Source organism: Mya arenaria, chromosome 7, assembly GCF_026914265.1.
Source record: "Mya arenaria isolate MELC-2E11 chromosome 7, ASM2691426v1".
NCBI classification, from domain to species: Eukaryota; Metazoa; Mollusca; class Bivalvia; order Myida; family Myidae; genus Mya; species Mya arenaria.
This window is the reverse complement of record NC_069128.1, coordinates 41,149,271-41,172,048: the sequence shown is the minus strand read 5'-3', so window position 1 is coordinate 41,172,048 and position 22,778 is coordinate 41,149,271. Positions and strand designations below refer to the sequence as shown.

Below are 22,778 nucleotides of genomic sequence, written 5' to 3'. Positions count from 1 at the left end.
TTATATTAAGCATTATTTGAACTATTGTTTCATTTGAAAAACTTGCATTGAATATGCAACAAGTGAAAACAAACTATATAAATAACTCGCTAAAGCTTTGACAAACATGTTGATAAAGGACTGGTATTAAGATTGTATGAGCGTCATTCCGCAATTATTTAATTTTTTTTTCATTTTTTTGCTTATTACTTTGTCTCAATTATATTATGCTTGGGTTAAAAAAATACATTTGGTTCGGGTTACCCTACGCCGACCCTACCGTTTTTATAGTGTTTTTTTTTAAACTTTTCACTTTGCAGTTGAAACCCTTAAATGCTTATACAGAAGATAACTTTATTACCATTATCCAATGATGAAAATGACATTCTTATATAAAGCCTATTAAAAAAATAAAAATAAAAAGAGCCTACCTACCCAACCTATTTTTTTAAAAGGATGTAACCCTAACCAAACAAATTTTGTTTAGGCCTTGTCGACAGGTTTATCTATTTAGGAAGAATTTTCATTAACTTACCCACAAATGATGCTTTTATTGACCATATGTTTAATAGATTAACATTCGTTAAGAATGTTGAACCATCTTTTGGTAAAAGAGATAACATATAATTTGCTACGTGCAATTCGAAATAAATTTTGAATAAATCCCTCTTTAAAAATCGGCATTTCCATGTCTTGTGATCTTATTTAAGCATGATTAATAGCTGAAACATGTTGCCATGCAAAAAACAGTTAAAAATGTTATTCATTAGATGAAATAAAGATCAACAAAATACTTTTTGAGAACTTTGAACTTTGAGATGGTAATTGCAGCAGATTTTAATATTTATTGAATGAGCAAATTGATATAGCTTTTGGATTTTTAGAAATTTAAACTTTTGTTTGGTCAGGTTATGTAACAATTATTGTGTTTGTAAGTAAACCTTAATATTCAATATTTGACTCTAACAAAAATGTAAAATGGCTGATCGTTTTGCTGTTTGTCTATAAACCTGAATTCAATGAATATTAATCGGAAAAACCCAGAAACCAAAAATGGAGCACAATCCTTGACTCAACTTTGCACGAAGCGAGAGACAGATAACGTACAAACAAGGACCCTGTAGAAAGACTCATAGCCTAAGCCTACCATACAATAAGCGAAAGACACATTAGGTACAAACAAGGGCCCTGTTAAAAGGCACAATACATAGGCCTTCCACAAACTAAACTTGAGGCACATATCGTACAAACAAAGGCCCTGTTGAAAGACACATAACCTAGGCTTACAACACACTAAGCGTGAGACACATAACGTACAAAGGCCCTGTTAAATGGCATAATACTTAGGCCTACCATACACTAAGCGAGAGACACATTATTTACAAACAAGGGCCCTCTAAAAAGGAACAATACCTAGGCCTACCATACACTAAGCGATAGACACAAAACATATAGACAAGGGCCCTGTTGAAAGGCACAATACCTAAGCCTACCATATACTAAGCGAGAGACACATTATATACAAAACAAGGGCCCTGTTGAAAGGCACAATACCTAGGCCCACCATACACTAAGCGAAAGACATATAACTTACAAACAAGGCTCCTGTTGAAAGGCACAATATACCTAGGTCTACCATACACAATGCGAGAGACACATAACTTACAAACAAGGGACATCTTAAAATGCTAAATACCTAGGCCTACCATGCACTAAGCGAGAGTCAAATAACGTTAAAATACGGGCCCTGTTAAAAGGCATAATACCAAGGTCTACCATACATTAAGCGAGAGACACATAACGTACAAACAAGGGCCCTGTTAAAAGTCACAATACCAACGCCTACCATACACTAAGCGAGAGACACATAACGTACACACAAAGGCCCTGTTTAAAGGCACAATACCTTGGCCTACAATACACTAAGCGAGAGACACTTAGCGTACAAACAAAGGCCCCTGTTAAAGGGCAAAACACTAAGGCCTGCAACACACTTAGTGAAAGACGAATAAAATACAAATAAAGGCCCTGTTTAAAGGCATTATTATGAGGCCCTACACTTAGCAACAGCTACACAAAATATAAATAAAATAAATGTATAAAGGATTAGTGCTAAGGCCTACCATGAATTAAGCGAGTGACACATAACGTACAAACCACAGTGCATTAAACACTTTTAATCAATACAATATGGGATAATCGCCTTAGATCTGTCCGAGAGTTACAAGTTCAGGCATAAAAAAGAAAAGCACACACTTGTAAGAGTCATTGGTCGTTCGAATGTGGTATCAGATCATTGTTCAATAGAAAATATGATAAAGTATTATCAATTGTTGCACATATTTTAATTTGTTGAATATTTTTCTTTATGTACATGTGTGTGGAATCGTATGTCGCCATTTAACCGAGCATGTAGACAATTTGTTTGATATATGATAGAACAATCGTTTGGTAATGTAACTAATAATTGCTTTAACATTTTTTTTCTAATATAAATGAAATATACAAAAAACATCTTTCCAATATTAACTTTCATATTCAACATACCGATTATAACTGATTGTGTGACGAAAATAATATGCTTAGTAAAATCATTAACATTCTATGAGCTGCTGCATTGCCCACCAATGTATTAAATACCTCTTGATGAAACAAAATAATATTTTGTGAGAGTATACATGTATACATACTTTTGCTTACCCGCTGGATTTGTCGTTGTCACTGTGCAGATTGTATTTTATGTTTCTTAATCTACAAATATAAGACACGCTAGTAGGGTCATAGTAAATAGTTATAAATTTAACTTCAACCTAGCTGGTCTTGTGATTCCTTTTTACTAAAACTAAGGAAATGTCTCTTTGGCCACCTGATTGGACTCTTGTTAAAACTGTAAAATTGGAATATTGAATAACATACGGTCAAATTAGTTTATGTCTTAGTTTTGTCGTGAACCTGGTCCCATATATTCAGCTTTAATTGTATAAAATACAATAGTTATCATTATCCATATCTCACGTCATATTATCCTTTCACGATTGCAGAAGGAACTGTGTGATAAGCTGAAACGAGTGAAATACAACCTATATAATTCAGACAAGGTGTAGCCTGTTACAATCAATTGTTTTGAAGATTTAAAGGGAAGGCAATATAACTGAACCATTTGAATGAATTATATGTTGCAAGACAAGAAATGGATTAGTCATTTTTATAGAAATCGCTAATGTTTTGCCGCTATGCTTTCAGACAAGGAAGGGGTTTGAACAAGAGTTACTGAAGGCGAAACAGTGTATAGAGAAATATGAAAAGGTAAGATATCAATACAAAGGTGTATTTAGTCAAATAGATGCATAAATATATGACATTCAAGAAACCTAAGCTGACCGGTCAAAAAACTGAAATCCAAGCTATTCTAGTTTCTAGTGTAAACTATAAAGAATATCCTAGAAAACGTAACTGATTCAGTTCAGATGTGTAAGATCATTTTACACGTTTTCAGACAAGGAACATGCTATGTGATGAGCCGAAACGAGAAAAAACATGAAGTAGATGAATTTTAAAAGATGAAAGCTTCACCATTATGTTTAATGAATCAAATCTTAGACAGGGAGAGTACTTGTAGTAAATCACGGAGTAAAAACATGCTTATTCCGGTAGACAGGCGGTCATTTGTATTCCCGACAAAATAAAAGCAATCAATAATAGTGGTTTTATCTAAAATGTTGGCTTCTTGAGTGAAAATCAGCTGAAAATTGATGAAAATGTTCTACTTTCGTTTGTAAACATGCATGTGTTTGATGAGAGAATCGGTCTTATAACTCCATAAAAATATGTTAATAAAATAATCGAAATACGTATGAAGATTAAACACATTTATATGGCACTGCATTTCCGGATAAGCCCTCATAATTGTGATATTAGATAAAATATCGAGTCATACTTACGTTTTATGATGGTGTCCGTTCCTTTATATGTGGCATACATTATGGGTTTAATAGTAGGATCAGGTTTCTAATCTTATCCGACATACTTTGTTGTTGTACTACACCACTCCTGTACAGACCTCGTTGTTGTACTACATCACTCTCGTACATACCTCGTTGTTGGACTATACAATGCTCACGTGCATTACTCGTTGATCGATTGTACACTGCACTCTTAAAGAACTCGTTGAACTATACAAAATTATCGTATATATCTCGTTGTTGGACAATACACCACTCTCGTACATACCTTGTTGTTGGACAATACACCACTCTCGTACATACCTTGTTGTTCGACAATACACCACTCTCGTACATACCTTGTTGTTGGACAATGCACCACTCTCGTACATACCTTGTTGTCGGACAATACACCACTCTCGTACATACCTTGTTGTTGGACAATGCACCACTCTCGTACATACCTTGTTGTTGGACAATTCACCACTCTCGTACATACCTTGTTGTTGGACAATGCACCACTCTCGTACATACCTTGTTGTTGGACAATACACCACTCTCGTACATACCTTGTTGTTGGACAATACACCACTCTCGTTCATATCTTGTTGTAGGACTATACACCTATTTCGTACATATCTCGTTGTTGGACAATACACCACTCTCGTTCATATCTTGTTGTAGGACTATAAACCTATTTCATACATACCTCGTTGTTGGACTACAACACTCTTGTACATACCTTGTCGTTGAACTTTAAACCACTGTCGTACATATCGTGTTGTTGATATTCACCACTCTCGTGCATACCGTGTAATTAGATTACGCCACTCTCGTACAGGCCTTGCTGTTGAACTACACAACACTCGTACATACCTTGTTGTTTGGCTACACTACTCTCATATATAACTCGTAGTGGGGCTACACCACACTCGTACAGAACATGGCAATGAACTAAATCATTCGTGTACAGACCTCTTTGTCGGGCTACAACGCTCTCCTGATTACCTCATTTTGGGGCTATACTACACTCACATAGAAACCTCGTCTTTGGTCAAAACCACTCTCGTAAAGACCTTATTGTTCAACTACACCACTATCGTACATACCTCTTTGATAGGCTACACCACTATCGTACATACCTCATTGTTAGACTTTACAACACCATTACTTTGCAACAACAACAAACTTTGCTGTTGGGCTATACACCACTCTCGTTCTAATTGATGCACTACACCACTTTCGTACATACCTCGTTGTTGGACTATACACCACTCTTGTACATACATCATTGATGCACTACACCACTTTCGTACATACCTCGTTGTTGGACTATACACCACTCTCGTACTGACCTCGTTGTTGGGTTACACTACTTTCGTACCGACCTCGTTGCTGGGCCAATCAACTCTGGTACCGACCTTATTGTTGGGCAACACCACTCTCGTACAGACCTCGTTGTTTGGCCACAACACTCTCGTTCATACCTCGTTGTTAGACTATACATCATACTCATACAGACCTAAATGATGGACTATACACCGCTCTCGTACAGACCTCGTTCATGCATACCTCTTTGTTGGTCTACACAAACCTCGTACATACCTTGTAGTTTGAAATACACCACTATCGTACATACCTCGATGTTAGAATATACACCACTCTCATACAGATCTTGTTGTTGGACTATACAACACTCTTGTACATACTTTGTTGACGGACTTTACAACACTGTCGTACAGACCTTGTTGAACTATACACTTATCTCGTACCGACCTCATTGTTGGACACCTCACCACTCTCGTAAAGGTTCGACATTTTATTGATTACAAATGGTTGATAATGTTGAAGCATTTAATCACCTTGTGATAAAAGAGATTACATTGACCCGTACATACTTTAAAATTCGGAATACATGTTAAACAAAGCCCTTCCTAGGTTTATTGTAACGGGGACAGCTTCTTAAAGATCGCTTACATTTCCTTACATACTTTCTTTTACGTGAATTATTTTATTTATTGAATCAAACGCCTTCATTTTTTTCTGCAAGAATAACATAACTGTATTATCAAGCCTTAGTTAGGATATGTTATAACATTTTCGACATTTGTTCGACACATTCACGTTTGAAAGTATTGTTTGAAATCACTTGGCCAAGATCCGTTGTATATTATATGAAACATCATATAATGCTTTTCTTCCAAATTTGTTCAAATTAGCCCCTTCGATTTGGAACTGGCCCCGTCCCGGGGGTCACAAATTACTTATATACAGGATATATATATACATGACAATCATGGAAATGTTCTTGTCTAAAACCGGTAGGCCGCGACCCTTGAACTTGTTATGTGTCATCATGTGCCCTTTACTAGGTTCGTTCAAATTATTCCCCTATGGTTCTAAGCTAGCCCAAACCCTTTTGATTGACTTTATATTTTCGAAGCTACAACAATGACGTTTGGAATATGTGCATAGTTTATAAACCATATATAAATGTTGTTTACTAACTCAAACTATTTTCTTTCTTTGAAACAATGCATGTTATTATAACTAAATTTAGTTCTAAGTAAACCGCAGCTTTAAAGTTTCAACAATATAGTTGGCAGTAAAGAATTATTTCGCAATATTTATACCTCATATTCCATTCCTTAAATGAACTGCCTTTCGGCAATTGCGTTCATCAATCGATGAACGCAACATCTTCGGATATGTTCGGATCGTAATTCATTGCATAACAATATACATGAAACTATTGATCTTGTTATTGGTTGTATTGTGTCTGCAGGTCCCGTAAAATATAGATCAACATTTTTAAAAGTGTTAGTTGATTATATTTTAAATATATTGGTACCAGAAGTGTTTCAATTTTACGTTTTAATGTGATTTCAAGTGGTTGATTTTTTCCCGCGTTATTGTGACGTCATTTGAAAAAAAAATTCCGGTTATAGTCGGGTCGTTCTATTTACAGAATGGGTAAGATCGGATTACTGAAAGGTTTTCTTAAATGAAGTATTTTTTAACAATTCTTGAATGAAATAATGAACCATTGGTGTAAATATAAGGAATGAATTGCGGGGTTGATGTCATTATCGGGGATGTGAACGCAATTGGGTTGGTCAAAGTACGCGTGGAGTCCTTCGGACTCCATACACATTGACCAACCCAATTGCATTCATACACCGATAATGACATCAACCCTGCAATTCATTCCTTAAACATCGTCGAATGGTCTTGCTTTTTATCATTGAACTGTGTTTCTACCCCTGACATACTATTTGTGTAAGGAAAATAGCACTTCAGGTTTGAACTATTTCAATACCCAAGCTTTTCATGTTTACAAAATCCAAATCATTTCCATCAATTCCTACCTTAATGACATTGCTAATGTTTAATGCCCTGTTTAGGTATGACTGTGTGACTAAACCATATATGATGAGTTCTTGTCATTGATATATTGTCTGTTTTAAGGAAAGAGCAGAAGTCAAGGCACATGGTTCACAAATCAAAGACAGAATTAACTGTAAGTTGTCTTTTAATAACTGAATATTGTAAAGGTACCAAATATGAATAAATTGACACCGCATTATAAAATATCCAGATTTATTAATACAAAATGATAGTAGTAATTGCATTGGTATGTAGTAAGCATTGCTTGAATTAGTGTGACTCGTTTTGAATATTTAGTTTAATGCTAACTGATATAATTTGTTCAGTATGCGACTGATATAATCAATGCTTAAAGTTATAAGAGATGCAGTGCATCAAACCGCCAGAAACAATTTGTTTAAATAATCATTGTGTTGCTACTATTAAACCATTTCCGTAAAACAAATCCGTTTTAAAATCCGTTATGGAGCTACCATTTCTCAATGTAATTTTGTTTCTCAGGGACTCAACCAACGGGAACTGTTAATGTCACGTACGACTTCGTTGGAATTAAATTAGTATTCACATTTCCGGATGGCATTCAGACGGTAATCATTTTGTGTAAATTTCTTATTTATAATCACGTGTTTGATGCTAACAAGTATTTGCAAAAAACAATATAATACTGTTATAATGTATGACCGTATACGTAAAAACTTTTACATACGGTTTGGCGAAATACTGCCCTTATCAGACTTATTCTCTACTAAAAAATGCTATGTTTGTTTTGTATTTTAATGGTGTTCCTTAACTCCGGAAAGTGTTATTTCGATAGAAAAAAGATCTGCCAAAGACTAACACCAAGGCAAAAAGGCAGTCAGTGGGAACAATTCAGCAAAAAATACTGACGTTAAATCATAAGAGGCATTGTCCAAGCTTAATTTTAAGTTATAATATTGTACAGATCAGAGTCATGTCATAACTCCACAGGTGTGCTTGTGCTAAATATAACATTTCAACCGATGCAACTGTTTATCTGACATTACTCGTCACGGATTGTATAAGCCTTTTCGTAAGTTAAACTAAATTATCATTTAAATATGACCTACATTTCATTACTAACTCACGTTTTGTAAATGTTATAAAGTTAATGCTACGATTTGAACACACAATACTCTCTTTAAATCGTTTTTTTCTAACACATCATTTAGTACAACGTTGTTTTTTTTCAATTTCAATTAATAAAAGCAATATATCCACACATAAAAACGATGTACTTAGTATTCACCTTACAGTGTAAGACTGTATTTTATATCACACGTGAAGAAAATGCTTTTCTATGAAACTTGTGAAATAAAATACGATCTAACACTTAAATCACGAAATATCATCTGTATACATTACAAAACTGCTCTGTGTACCGTAATGTAATGGTAATTGTAAAGCTAAAAAAATGTTTGTTGTTAAAATGCCACGTCTATATGTATCGTTTGATTTGAAAGCATATGTCGATTATTTTAAAAATAACATTAGACACATCATTAAAATCTATTAAATCACATCTGATGATAGCCACTAGTGCGTGAATGCGATGTTTTATACTGTGCTAGTAGCCTCATTACATACTGTGTCCCTTCTTTGTTTATTTAAAGCTGATCGGTTCGTATATCGATGTATTTTAATAGAAATCCAGTTTTTATGACGTCAGCGGTCCATGTAATGTTTTTGACCGGTCTGGACTTCGCCAAAAATATAATATGGACCGCTGACGTCATATAATATGGACCGCTTTTACGTCACAAAACTGGTTAGCGCAGCTTGCAATTTTCACAAAGACATGTTTTTCGCAAGTAAACATTATCAGATTTGTTTGTAAAACACATCAAAGGTGTTTTAAAATTATTAAATGGTTAAAAGTGTTCGGTATAATATAAGAAATATAACACACCACTTCGGGCCATGTGGCATTATAAGGACCGGCCAGACAGCCCCGTGTATATGGACCGAGGCGTTCGGTGGCTTACAGACCGGTCCTTATAATGTCATATGACCCTCAGTGGTGTGTAATATTTTTATTATATAAGGATTAGCTGGTTTGATGAGAATTCAGTTGAAGCGGCATGGACAAGCAAAGTAATCGAAAAATCGTTTCACTGAATACCATTCTATAACCTCCTATAGAAATCAACAAAATCAATTGTATTTCAACGATATTATTTTGGAAGACTCAGAGAAGCACTTTGGTAACCGATTAACACATTCAGCAAGAACTTGCAACATGTGAAAAGTATGTATTTATAACAACATACTTGACAAAAATGAAGATTATATTCGTGGTCGACTGGCCGAGAAAAAACTGCGATATAACCTTTGGAAAACCCAGAAACCTCTGCCCGTTTGGCATATAGATAACATGATTTGTCTTGTTGCATAAGTTATTGGGCCTCATTACCCATAAGCTCTTTAACAATGATGTATGGAAAACATATCATTTAGATGATTCATGTATACGTACAATATCAAATTGTACAGGTGTATATTACATCGCTATGTTTGTTGCAGACAAGTGCAAAACAAATATATTATTTATATAATAACAGACAACTATCACCATAATCATTTTCTTATAAAATTAAACAATCAATTGAATTGATGTGAACGTATCAGTTCCCCAAAGCCGAATGCCATTTATTCATATGCGCACGAAAAACTCGTTTGCATGAATCACTCGTGCTTATAAAACGCCATCTGCCGGTTATTCCATTATAAACAAGGAAAATTAACTTTCTTTCAATTCGTTTTACTCAAACGTATTTCCCTGCATACCATTTTATAACCTACTATAGAAAACAACAAACAAAACATACTTTTTCAATATTATTATTTTGGTCTCAGAGAAACACTTGGGAAACCGATGAAATTAAAAGAACGGGAAATCTGATGTTAATCATCAATTTAATATGATGATCTTTTTCAAATTAACCCATTGTAGATTGGTAATGACATTTTAAACTTCTATTTACAAACTTATTGCCAAAGACAAATTCAAAGAAAATTTTACACATAATTATCAATTTTTGCTAGATCACTTAAACAAAATCCATGATGTTCGACATTCTGTCCTTAACTCCATTGTTGACAACATACGTCTCGACAGCAGATCTTAATCAATGATCACTATATTTGTAAATATCGTCAATATGAGTTGCAAGTGTCGTAATAAATTCATCTCACATGTTCGTATAAGATATCAATAAACAGCATAAGTATGTATAGACAATATAAATTTTGATACACTCATCCTTCATTTTAGATCGAGGAATCTTTAGTAAAACTTGACACAACCTGGAACTAGTTCTAGCTATGATAATCATCGAACTGTCACGATATATGTAATCATTGTTTTTGTGTTATAAATTAGTATCAAATACATCACATGCAAAATTTATGTACGAAAGCCAGTACAGATGAAACCAGCAGTTACTAAAACCAAGCCCTTTAAGCACTTCTTATTAGTGAAAATACATATTTTGCAAAGTAAAACCTTAAGCAGGCATAATATCCCTTCTCCCTAAACCGTAAGTTAAATCTAACTTCCTAACTGAAAGAACTACTTCCGTATTGATGAATAATACTTGTGGCCATCCACTTCTATGGTAGGTACGGGAGAAGATCCACTTTGCCCGCCAATCCTTCTGGTAAAGTGTCTTCCTTGTGCTTCTGCGAAAATAGGCGTATACACATAAAGGTTTCTACAGAAACATCATTTATAACGTATTCACATAAATCAATTCGGTAAACAAACATGGCTTATGACTTAGAATTATATCATTAGCATGAATCAATAAAACAACATTTTTACATTTAACTAGTACTGGTGAAGTAAACATATACTTCTCCGGCGATTCCGCTATGAATTAGCGCTGCCGTTTTTTATAACTTCCATGCAGACCAGTATTTACATAGCACAGTTTATTCCACCGTGTACAGTGTTAAATATGATTCATCTTTGCGATTCTGCCATGAATCATCAATGCCGATTTTTATAACTTAATAACAATATTTGCATGATAACTAGTACCGTAACTTGTGAAGCCACCGTATACTGTGATTAGAATACAGCCTTGATTTTCATCCAACGAAACTGCTGACAAGCAATCATTAAGTGCTAAGCTTAACAATTCAAAATTTCAACTTTCGCGCGTGTTTTAATGTCTGCCTTCTGCCACTCATTCACTACACACTCCCTGCATTATTGACAATAAGACAACCTATGAGGTTGAAACTCACCTCGCTCCTTCTCAATCATCGAAAATTTACTTCATATCATCTAATTATTACTTATTCACCTCTGGCGTTTCCGCCGTGAATCAGCGATGCCACTCATATGAACGTTAGATTATCTCCCTTAATTATTCAATCATTCTATAGTGTTGTAACATTAAGCGTATCATAATTGTGTACAACTGATGAACATTGTAAAATTAATATGCAATGAACATTTAAATATTGCAAAATATATATGTATTCTTATAAAGTAAAATTCAGTGACTGAAATGCTACAAGTAAATTATTTCAAATAATTGGCGTTGAAGCACAACAATATTTCAATAACACATCATAACAATATCATAGGAAATGATCAGATGCATTCAATTTTTAACAAAACTAAACACAATCCACAAGACCTTTTTTTTCTAAGGAACACATTTAATAATCGCAAGTCATCCTAGACAGGCAACTCATCTGTCTAGCAATTATAATGGCAGCCGAGCCAAATGTCCAATTATAAAAAGTACACTATCGGTATTTATAAGCAAATACAGGGCAAATCACTGAATCTTACACACAACAGTTTTACTTATCTCACAGTTTATTAGCAACTCGACTTGTATGATATTATTAAATTAATATTCTTTAAAATACTAATTTTAATTCCAACATTCTGAATTTTTAAATCTTCTAAACCAAATACTCCAGAATTATTTCCGCAAGGTGTGTCAAAAAGATCACTGTTGTCAAAACAAACCAATCAATTACATTTACAGCCAATGAATTAACATATCCTAAGAAATGATTAGATGCATTCAAACTGTTTCAGAACTAAACACAATCCACACATCCCATTTTTGTCTAAGGAAAACATATTATAATAGCGTGTCAGCCAAGATTGGCAACTCATCTGTCTAGCAATTATATAATGGCAGCCAAGGCAGATGTACTTAGTCAATTACAAAAACAAGTAAAGAAACAATATTTGTATTTATTAGCGAACACAGAACAAATCCCTGAAACTTACATGAAACATTCTTACTTATAATCTCAGTTTGTTAACAATTCAACTTATAATAAAATTAAAGAAGTATTTTTTGAAATTTGTTTTTAGTTTAAAGCTGCACTCTCACAGATTGAACGTTTTGACAACTTCTAACTTTTTATTTTTTGTCTTAGAACGGGCCATGTTTTGCGAACATCGATGGAAACCAGTTATATAAGAATTTGCTGTTTCCACGACAAAAAATAAAGAAAAGTTGTAAATATGGTATATCTGTAAGAGTGCAGCTTTAATGCCAACATTCTGAATTTAAAATCTTCTAAACCGAAAAATCCAGAAGAAATCGGCAATGCTTCAAATCGTTCTCGTTCAATTCAGAAAAGATTAAATTTTATTTATAATACTTATCTTTATGTATTGACTATATGGCCAAAACTACGGCTGACGCTGACAGGTAATATTACACCAGAAAATCACAATAGGCGGGGGAACACCATCGGAGCGCGGCACTTGAACAGGAAGTGACGTCAACTAAAAACAGCTGCCATGAGGTGAAACAGCTCATCTGTTCACAGCCACGTGGTAGAACCGCGGGATCCGTGTAACCCCGATCACATTGTGTTGCATTGTTCTCCTACGTGTTTCTCGCACCCCCCCCCCAAAAAAAAAAAAAAAAAAAAAAATCTCACCTAAATATTCTTTAATAGTATCTTATAAACTAAACATCCACTGTCTTAGTAAAACTTGAAGCACTGATTTTAAAATGGAGAAAAATTCCTCTAACACAATTAAACTGAATTAACTCATAATTTCTACATGTCCCATATTTCCACTGCATAATCTGAATCTTCATGTTGTACATGTACGCGTCGTTTCAAATACATACAACACACATGTTTTAATACGACTTACCCTCTGTAAGATGATTAAAATCATGCCTTGTCCGGTCACTGCAATATACACGGACTACTGCCTTCTGCCCGGTACGACCTCAATTTTAACAAGCAATTTTATCGTTTTGAACGTATCGGTACCTCAAAGCTGATTGCCTTTACATCCATATGCGCACAAAATGCTCGTGCGTATGAATCACTCGTGCTTATAAAGCGCCACCTGGAGGTTATTCCTTTATAGCCAAGACAAAATAATTTTCTTCTAATTCATTTAACTCAAACGTAGACAATTATATAACGTGTTTGCAATATCGTTATTAAATGTTTGTTTGTTTCCATTTAAAACATTATGTGCATTCAAACATGAATATAAACATTATACAATACACTGAACGCAAAATAACGTATTTCAATGGCTAAACATACAGCAAAAGTGTTTTAAATCATAAGCTAAAACAGGTATAGTTTTTATCTTAATGTGATGACACGCAAACATCATACATCGTATTTTATTTTTGAAATGGCTAATGTTAAAGCGCTTTATGTCGAGTATGGAGTCGGAGCCTTCCGAAAATATTTGTTTATAAGAAAAGGGGAATTATAAATTAAAACAATCATTATGATCCTCAAACGAATTTCTATCTATGTAAGTGTATTGCTGTGGTATACAGAAAATTTCATTAGCATAATACTAAATGGATTATATGTTTATATTGAAAGCAAAAAGGGAAAAGATGTGATACAATTAACTAATTTTATTGAATAATCATTAATCAAGATATTTAGGAAAGTGTGGAAGATTACACTAAGAAGACAGTAGAAGACACAACACACTAAGCATAATCTATGTCACAAGTATACGATTTTGCCTCGTACGTCATATTTGTTGATGTCATCAGGAATGCAAGTATTTTATTGCTATGCATTTAAAGCTTTTAGGGGAAATATACATTGATAAAATCGACCTGCAATACAACTGTTTTGCCGCGGGAAAATAACGATGCACAAACTGACTGAATCAAATTGTTCTTTTCTGGTAGAACATTTGGATATATTGTAGAAAAAAGGAATCTTTGTCCCATGCGTGATAATGCGCAATCGAGTTTATTTTTTAAACACACATGATAATGTATTACAGTCCAATCTATTGTTGTATAGATGTCACTAGATATATGTTCTATTTTACTTAAAAATAAATTAAACACCAGCATACTTATTACATCACCGAAATTTTATTTTCTAACTTTAGTAAGAATATATTATTAAGTCGGGAATAAATCATTTCATTTCTCCGTAGAACCAAATAATAAGCTACGATCACAAAATTGGTATTTCACTCTACGCATCTATCATATACACGAATTAGCTTTGTAATTCATAATGGCAATTTTCTTTGTTTTCGGTAATTGAAAAAAAAATAGTGTAACCTATATGCAGTAACGTTATATGATTGTTTTGCGTTTACTTTTCTTAAAACTCTTTAACCTGTAGATATCTGATAATTTATTCCACATACGCAAATTATATTTTAATGTATATAACAATGCCCGTACTTTTGCTTTTAATGTCATCTTTTATATTTTTCCTTTTATCCTCCCGTCTTATTTGTACACTTTAGGGATTATTATATGCCGAAAAGCATGCTTTTAGAACAGAAATATCATGGATGCTTATATTAAAATCAGAATTGTTCCGTTGTTTCTGGCAATATATTTTCCTGTCAAATTATTGTTCAAATTCAATGCATTCTGTGGTAAATGTGTTCTAAGTAGTTAAATCCATTCCATCACGTCTAACACAACGTTTGTCTTCCCTTCTCGCAGGCGCATCATCCGTGCCCGGGAAGCTCGTATAAAGGCCATACGTTCAAAGGATACTTGAGGACCGGCACTAAGGGTGAGCTGCTATGTAGGATGTTAAAGGCGGCGTTCAGGAAAGGGCTGATGTTCAACTTGGGAAAGGAAGGAAAGGTTGTCCTGGATGGCATTTCATTGTATGAAGGATTAGTGTATAATTACCGGTAAATGTTATAATATGTAAAATAAGAGTCAATTAAGAGCGTTCATGAAGGCATTGGTGTTAACTGTTTTAATGTAGGAGAACTATTTTCTGAGTGCCATCTCGTTAAAGGAGCCCATGTAGGACTAAAGGGGCCCATGTAGGACTAAAGGGGCCCGTGAAGGACTAAAGGGGCCCATGTATGAACTTTTTGGGCTAGTATTACTTTTTTTTTAAAAGTACAATAATTATATACATCACATGTACAAAGCCTGTTGTAAGTGATTGTTAGGTTAAGCCATTTTTAATAGCATATAACGTTTCAATAAGTCAGTTGTGGAGTTCAAAATAGGTAAAGTAAGTTATTTTTACATGACGTATAACTAAAGCAGCGTATGAATGCTATTTTCATGTTTTTCGGTAAACTAAGGAGTTTTATTAGTGTAATAACCGCAGTTAAAATATAAATTTGATATTGAACTTCAAACTAAGGGGTGAAATTATCAACTTTTTTTTAAAGCAATTGCATTCACTTCCCTTTCAACTGAATAAATACGGCACTTTAGAATCTGTAAATGATGACAAATAATAATTGATCGTAAAGACAGTTGCATATGTTTCACTGAAGATGTTTTTAGAAATAAACACAACTGATGGCTCATTAGGGAAGTGTCAATTCTCAATTGTCGAACGTATTTGTTTCAAAACATTTCCTTTTACTTAACATTACTTCAATGGTATAGCATGTATACACTCAATATATTATCAATGGTGCAGAATGTAAAATAAGGATTCCGAAACATGCAATATAGTTCTTTGGTAGAATACAGCGTTTAGAAGTCTTGATAACATATTGCTCATTACGGGAATAAAATTAATACGATTTGGTTCATACCAAAAAAATATTAGCTACGGCTCTTATAAAAATGACGGACTGAATAATTTCTTATGTAATATTCAGTATTAGGCATAGATATATAATTATGAATACAATATTCATACAATATAATTATTTTTATCGAAAAACATATCGCAAATGATCTTGTAATTGAATGCAATGTTTTTTTCAACATGTTTTGTTTATAATGGAATCTATAGTATACAAAATCAATGTACGAGGATCACGGAGCACGACGTCACCGTCCATGAGGTTTAAAAAGAATGTAGACTTCGTTTAAAATGAAGACCATATTCGTAACGTAACATTCACTGTGTAACGTCAGTTAAAGAATCATTTCCTGATTTTCCTGCATTAACAATATGGACGTGTTTTCCACCAATTTCATAGTAATTACGCGAAACGAATCAGTGAGAGAAACAAACCCATTTCATCAAATGAGTTTTTTTGTAATTAATTATTTTTTTCAGTCAGTGAACTCCTATAAATAAAAGGCGCACGATAAGCTCGGAAGTGCTGACGTCATATAACTGACGCCATAGATTCTTAAGTGTGTTTGTCAAGTTCTAAATATAAAGACATGAGCTTTAAATGAAATTTGATATTCTTATATAATCATACAAAAATTGTTTCTTTAGTAGCAGTTGGTAATATACAATACGTTATAATAGAATATTGCGTAAATGACAAATTTTTGCATGCGCCGTGGGATCTTAAATCCCAGTTTAATTGCAAAAACCGTTGGTCAAATTTTACAACTCTGATTCCAATTAACCCTGTCAGAATTAATTTAATTATTTAAAATTTAAAAACAAACTCACAGGGTTACTTTCTACAATCAAGTGCAGAATCTGATAATATTACATATTTGCAAACATTTAAAAAAACTTTTTTTAAAGAAAGAAGACCTGTTGATAAAAAATATCACTTTCAATTCTTTACTCATTATATGAAACTTTAAATATGTGTTTTGTTTCATGCGAAATATTAAGATTGAGTTAAATGCATATTTTATCGTTAGTCTTAATATCAAAACCGTAGATATTATGAGCACAAAAATCTGTACACTTACTCACATAAAGATTCTTAACTTGGGTTAGAAGTCCATTCATCACATAGCGTTTAAGTTATGCCCTCTGATATAGTGAACACAAACGGGGGAGCGTTGAGCATCCCATCATGGTACTCTTGTTAAATGTTTATATTGCTTGTATACCGTCCGTATGTCTACGACTTATATCATGTGTGTTTAATGATCAGCTGGATATGTTTTTTAAAATAGCAGAAATTATGGCATTGCATCTTTTTAAAATATAACATTTTAATTATGGGCTATCTTCACGCAAGATATTCAAGGAGTGAAATATCATAATGCAAATACAATACGGTCAAGTCACCAAATCATTAAGAAAGCTCTATTCATTAAAACGGAGGCGAATAATTTCATATTTAACATACATTATGTGTAAAGAAAATGCGGATTAACATACTTAATGTTATGCCTCTCGATGAAATACGGAGTTTTATCATTGAAAAAAAATTGCAAAATTAGGATTCAAAATATTAACTTTTAAGACTTATATAAAATTTCATTTTAGGTACTTGCTCTTTAACAAATCTTATTATGTCAGCTTCGAACCACAAAATATTGCCAAAACCATTTAAGATTTGGAAGAGGTTGCATAAGTTTAAATAAAGATATATTTGGAAATAAACAACTTACCGTTTATTAGAAAAATGGTAACTATGTTTTTCACTTTTTCATAAACTATCAAGCTGAATGTGCGAACATTTGCTTGCATTAAAACCGACAAAAACAACAGCTCGAACATAAATAGGATGTTGTATCAATGTTACCAAATATCAAAAATGTTAAAAACGACCTTTTAAATGTTAGCTCAATAATTGGCCGCGTAGTAATTTGGTTATGTACTAATGCCCTGTCTAATTTAAAACTGTTTTCGTTATTATTTGATGCATTAATAAACGTTCAATAGTTAGTTTTCATAAAAAAAATGCACAAACAAAAAAGACTGAATTATAAACTATACAAAAGTGCGTTAAGTGCGTTTACCCCGTCCGTTGGGTAGCGGCAGGGAAAAATCGTTTTTGAAATGAATATTTAGAAAAAAATACTAATTTAACTCTGAAAAGAAACTTTTTATTTCATTTTATTGTAACATGTTATTTAATTTTACCATTGATCAAAGAAATACTATAGTTTTACTCGTGGATTCGCCACTCGTACAGATATGTTTTTCCATGAAGCTCATGAAATAAATTACGATCTTATATTGAATTGAACAAACATCCTGTATCTCACTGTCACAGTTGCCGTGAAATTTAACATTGTTGAACACTGCAGCACTTAATTCAAGAATTTTCAAAAAATAAATAAACTGCAATGCAGCTCTTTTGTTTAAATTCCTCAAATATTCCCCCAGTACTCAAGCTGTACAAGTTACTGATTTATATTGTTTATTTAAACTTTTTAATTACACACTATAATTGTATATTTATATATAATGTAGAATGTAGACAGATTTAAAGATGTAAGGAACAACTATATGTGTACAGAAGAACCAGTTTGCTTTTTTTATTTATACGTTGCATTTGAAACAAAGTTCAAATTATCATATAATACGTTGTAAGTACGAGTTACATGTATTTGTATATGATTAACGCTACTATCCAACTAATGTGACTCGCGAGTCTTTCCTATATGAGTGTGACCTCAGATGTAAAATAAATAGTGTCTGTATAGTCTACCGTGAATCTTACAAAGTTGCGGATCACCTTCGCATTACGTTGAATACCTGTATATATGTAGTTAAATTATTTTTAGATGGTTGAAGTCATACAATGTATACACAGATACATTGAAAGCGGAGCTATCAGCCAAAGGTATCACAGAGGCGAATATAGATCAGACGGAGGAGCTGTACGAGACATAGACAGTTGACGGTCGGTAACTTGCATCAGTGTTATGTTGTCGAAACACCCACTGCAAAGGATTATGGCATATATTAAAAAGGTGCATGTTGTTATTGTATATAGATTGTGTATAACATGATATGCCAATCTAGATTCGATCTCCCAAAAATCGAAATTGCTTTGTGCATTTAGTGAACTTTGTTTTGAAATGCTTGTCGAAAAGAGGGAGAGTTGATTTAAAACTGAACTCTTCATTACGGCATCGATTTCTTTCTATTAACTGTTTTGTCATGTTTACATAAGATATACAAATAATTATTACTTTACTACCAACTACATGAGTCTTTTTATGAAAACTTAATCGAACTTTTTTTTTATTAAATATCATCTTTTAGAAATTAAATCAATATATGTAATATATGTAATATATACGTTTTTGGCTATTTGCATGTAGGCTATTATTATAAAGTGTATTAAAATTAGTCAGATCGTGACAGTATTTTGTTCATCTAGACAATTTTGTTTCTCAATGTCTCAATATTGTATAATTGATGTAGTTTTCATATCGTTTTATATTTTATAGAATTAAATGTGATATCCAGTAACATGATGAGTATTTCTACATGTATACATATATACATATACATATTACTTTAAGCACTGTAGTACATTAAATATGGTTAATTATTTCAAGTTCAAATGTGCTCGAAGCTGCGCTGAGTTATAGTATGCGGTATAAGCGGAATTTACAGACGAAAGAATAACAGAGACGAATGTATAACTTGAATATTAAAAACAAACGTTCATGGTCGTCTGTCTATTGTCCATGGTCGTCTGTGGATTAATTTATTATTAAAGTATAATTGTTAAAAATATTTAACGTATTGTAATGTTTAAAACGTGTTATAAAGGATATTTAAGGGAGATGTTTATCTAAAGATGTTCTAAAATCAAATCAGATAATATTTATTGTTTTAAATCGAAATTACAATTTATTACTCTTTATGATTTTTTTTTGTCATTAAATACACTTTCAGATAAGTTATATTCCATAAGATGATAAACATGGAAGCTATATGACAGACATATTGGCTAAGCGTGAACCATGTTTATAATGTTAATCGTCATATATCATTTGTTTTGATCACATTTTGTTCATACTGAATTTTATGATTTCAAATTGCTTTGTTAATGTAATTAATTTTAATAACATTGTCAATCCACTATATGTACTTCTTAGACATTTTAGACACTTGTTTTGTGCGGCTGTTTTAGGATGCTCTGTTGTCTGTCCCTCGTTAAATGTCAGTTAGAAATGACCAGTTTGCATCTAAGTCATGAAAATATTTTATATCATATTTCTCCGAGTCCGGATAGAAAAATGCGAACCGAGGACCCACGCGTGAGCTGGTTTCGAGGCTACACTCAGCGTTTTTTTCCGTGCGAGTAAAACATTATATATATTTATTACATACCTACAATTACCAATGTGTGGAAAAACAGACGTAGATAACTCATGTGTGTAAACGTTTACTGAAAAAGCGCGAGTGTTGTTGCTTACTGAAATGATGACGTGTAGTGATTTCGGATCACTGTTCACGTAAAAATAGTTCCAAAAGTGCGTTAGGATAATCTATTTCATTTTTAAATATAAATCTTGCTTAATATATATGAAGATGTGCTTTATTGAAAACGGTATGTACTTTTCATTAAACTTTAAATAAAATAAAAGAAGTCTGATACCTACCTATATAGAATATATAATTAAATACAACTATATCTTATAGGTTTATATTGTTCTGATAAGAATGCTCACATTTTAATAAAGCAGCAATAAATGGTCATGAAACAGATACAAACATGCAATACTTTATCTATGACAATGTTCAAAATTGCAATACAACATACTTAAATCATCCCCAACAACATTAACACATCGCACCAAAGCGAAATGTTCACATAAGAAATAAAATCAAGCTTATCATTTGTTTAGAATTCAGTAAAATATGAAACGCTTTTTTTCCATGGGGGTTAAGCCAATCTTTTGAATGCTCGACCTTAACAAACTCGTACATAATGTGCTAGTTTGTTTTATTTACGTTAGCATTCGGATGAAGAAAATTACGATTTAATGCCCTACCGAGTCATAAATGTGTTGACGTATTTGGTACCAATAACGCCCTTGACAGGCGCTTGGTATTATTATGTTTATTTAAAGATGCACCCGTACTACCGAATAAAATTTACCACAACTTCTACTATTGTTTTTCATATACTAAAAATGATGAATCAGGTCGTTCTTTAGAAGGACACCGAGTTTAATTTAAAAGAAAGTAGCAGAAAACACAATATTTCTCATGAGACGATGGTAGATCATAGTTCATCTTTTAGCACTCACCATCATTTATTTGTTTGTTTGCGTTTTCAGCTATTGAATACACGATTACAATCATTTTATCAGTAATTATTATTATCCATCAATGCAGTATTTGGTAAGTATTTAAAGGTTTATCACTCATGTTTGTTATACACGTGAATGTATTAAATTTGAATAAGAGTGTCCCTTTAAGTCAAAGTGAGGTTGTGTGCATACAGGTGAGCGTAAACCCTTAAATAGTTTATCTCTCATTGACCGTTTTAGGTCGGTAATTGTAACTGGTATAAATAAATATTTGTCATGCCTCTTTGTTCCAACTGTGTTGTTTGTGTATTTTGGGTCCTAGCGCTTTGCAACTAAAGACAATTGTTACTTAAGTGTTTGACTACCGGGCTTGACCATGCAGTTTCCATTGTATTTGAAAAAAATGATCAAAATTTTGTATTTAGTACAACCCGCAGTAGTCATAAACTGAATACAAATTTAAAGATAAGATACGTCACAGGTTAGAGCGATATTAGTTCTTACATTTTCAGCGATATTGTGTGAAGCAATGTGTTTTTATGTAAAATAAATCATTAAAACTTAGAGCAATACAGGTATTAACATGCATATCACTTGCAACCGTTAGTGCATACGTTAATTATCTAGGTAATGATATTTTGTGCATTCGTAAGCCTATATCGTTTAACGTTAGGTGTTCTATACCTTTATCATCTACGACCAATCATAGTACTGCAATAAACAGTTTGGAAGTGATACTAGTAAATGATTGTGAGGTAAATGTAATACAAACGTGATAAACTGTGTTAATCAAAACAAAAGTAATGCTATGCAGTTTAATACGATATATATGAATTGTATATACACGAACGTTTCATGTAAAATCTTATATTGTCGTATTCTATCTTACAATGAAACAGTTTTGTTTTGAAAGAACTGCAAGTATCCATTGCAATCGTATAATACCATGCTATTGTATTCAATGTGTAGCCGTATCATACTACAATCTCTGAATGTTAAAAATTGTCATACTTGTATTAGTCGATATCATATCTGTATTTTAAATTTACATATTAATCGGAAAATAAAGACGGACATAGAATGCATGTTTGTG

General features: G+C 32.9%; 1 protein-coding gene across 8 annotated transcripts in view; it reads left to right on the top strand.

Moving 5' to 3' along the window:
• LOC128241478 (uncharacterized) overlaps window positions 1-22,778 on the top strand; it is a 29,929-nt gene extending 7,151 nt beyond the window's left edge. For 6 of the 8 annotated variants that reach the window (XM_052958431.1, XM_052958435.1, XM_052958433.1 and 3 more), the window contains exons 6-10: window positions 3,223-3,285; window positions 7,389-7,440; window positions 7,809-7,894; window positions 15,278-15,474; window positions 19,196-22,775. In XM_052958431.1, coding sequence (XP_052814391.1) covers window positions 3,223-3,285; window positions 7,389-7,440; window positions 7,809-7,894; window positions 15,278-15,474; window positions 19,196-19,304 — 507 coding nt within the window. In that variant the 3' untranslated portion in view covers window positions 19,305-22,775. Of the gene's footprint in view, window positions 1-3,222; window positions 3,286-7,388; window positions 7,441-7,808; window positions 7,895-15,277; window positions 15,475-19,195 lie in introns of all 8 variants that reach the window. The other 2 variants (XM_052958438.1, XM_052958437.1) reach the window with 2 other exon arrangements.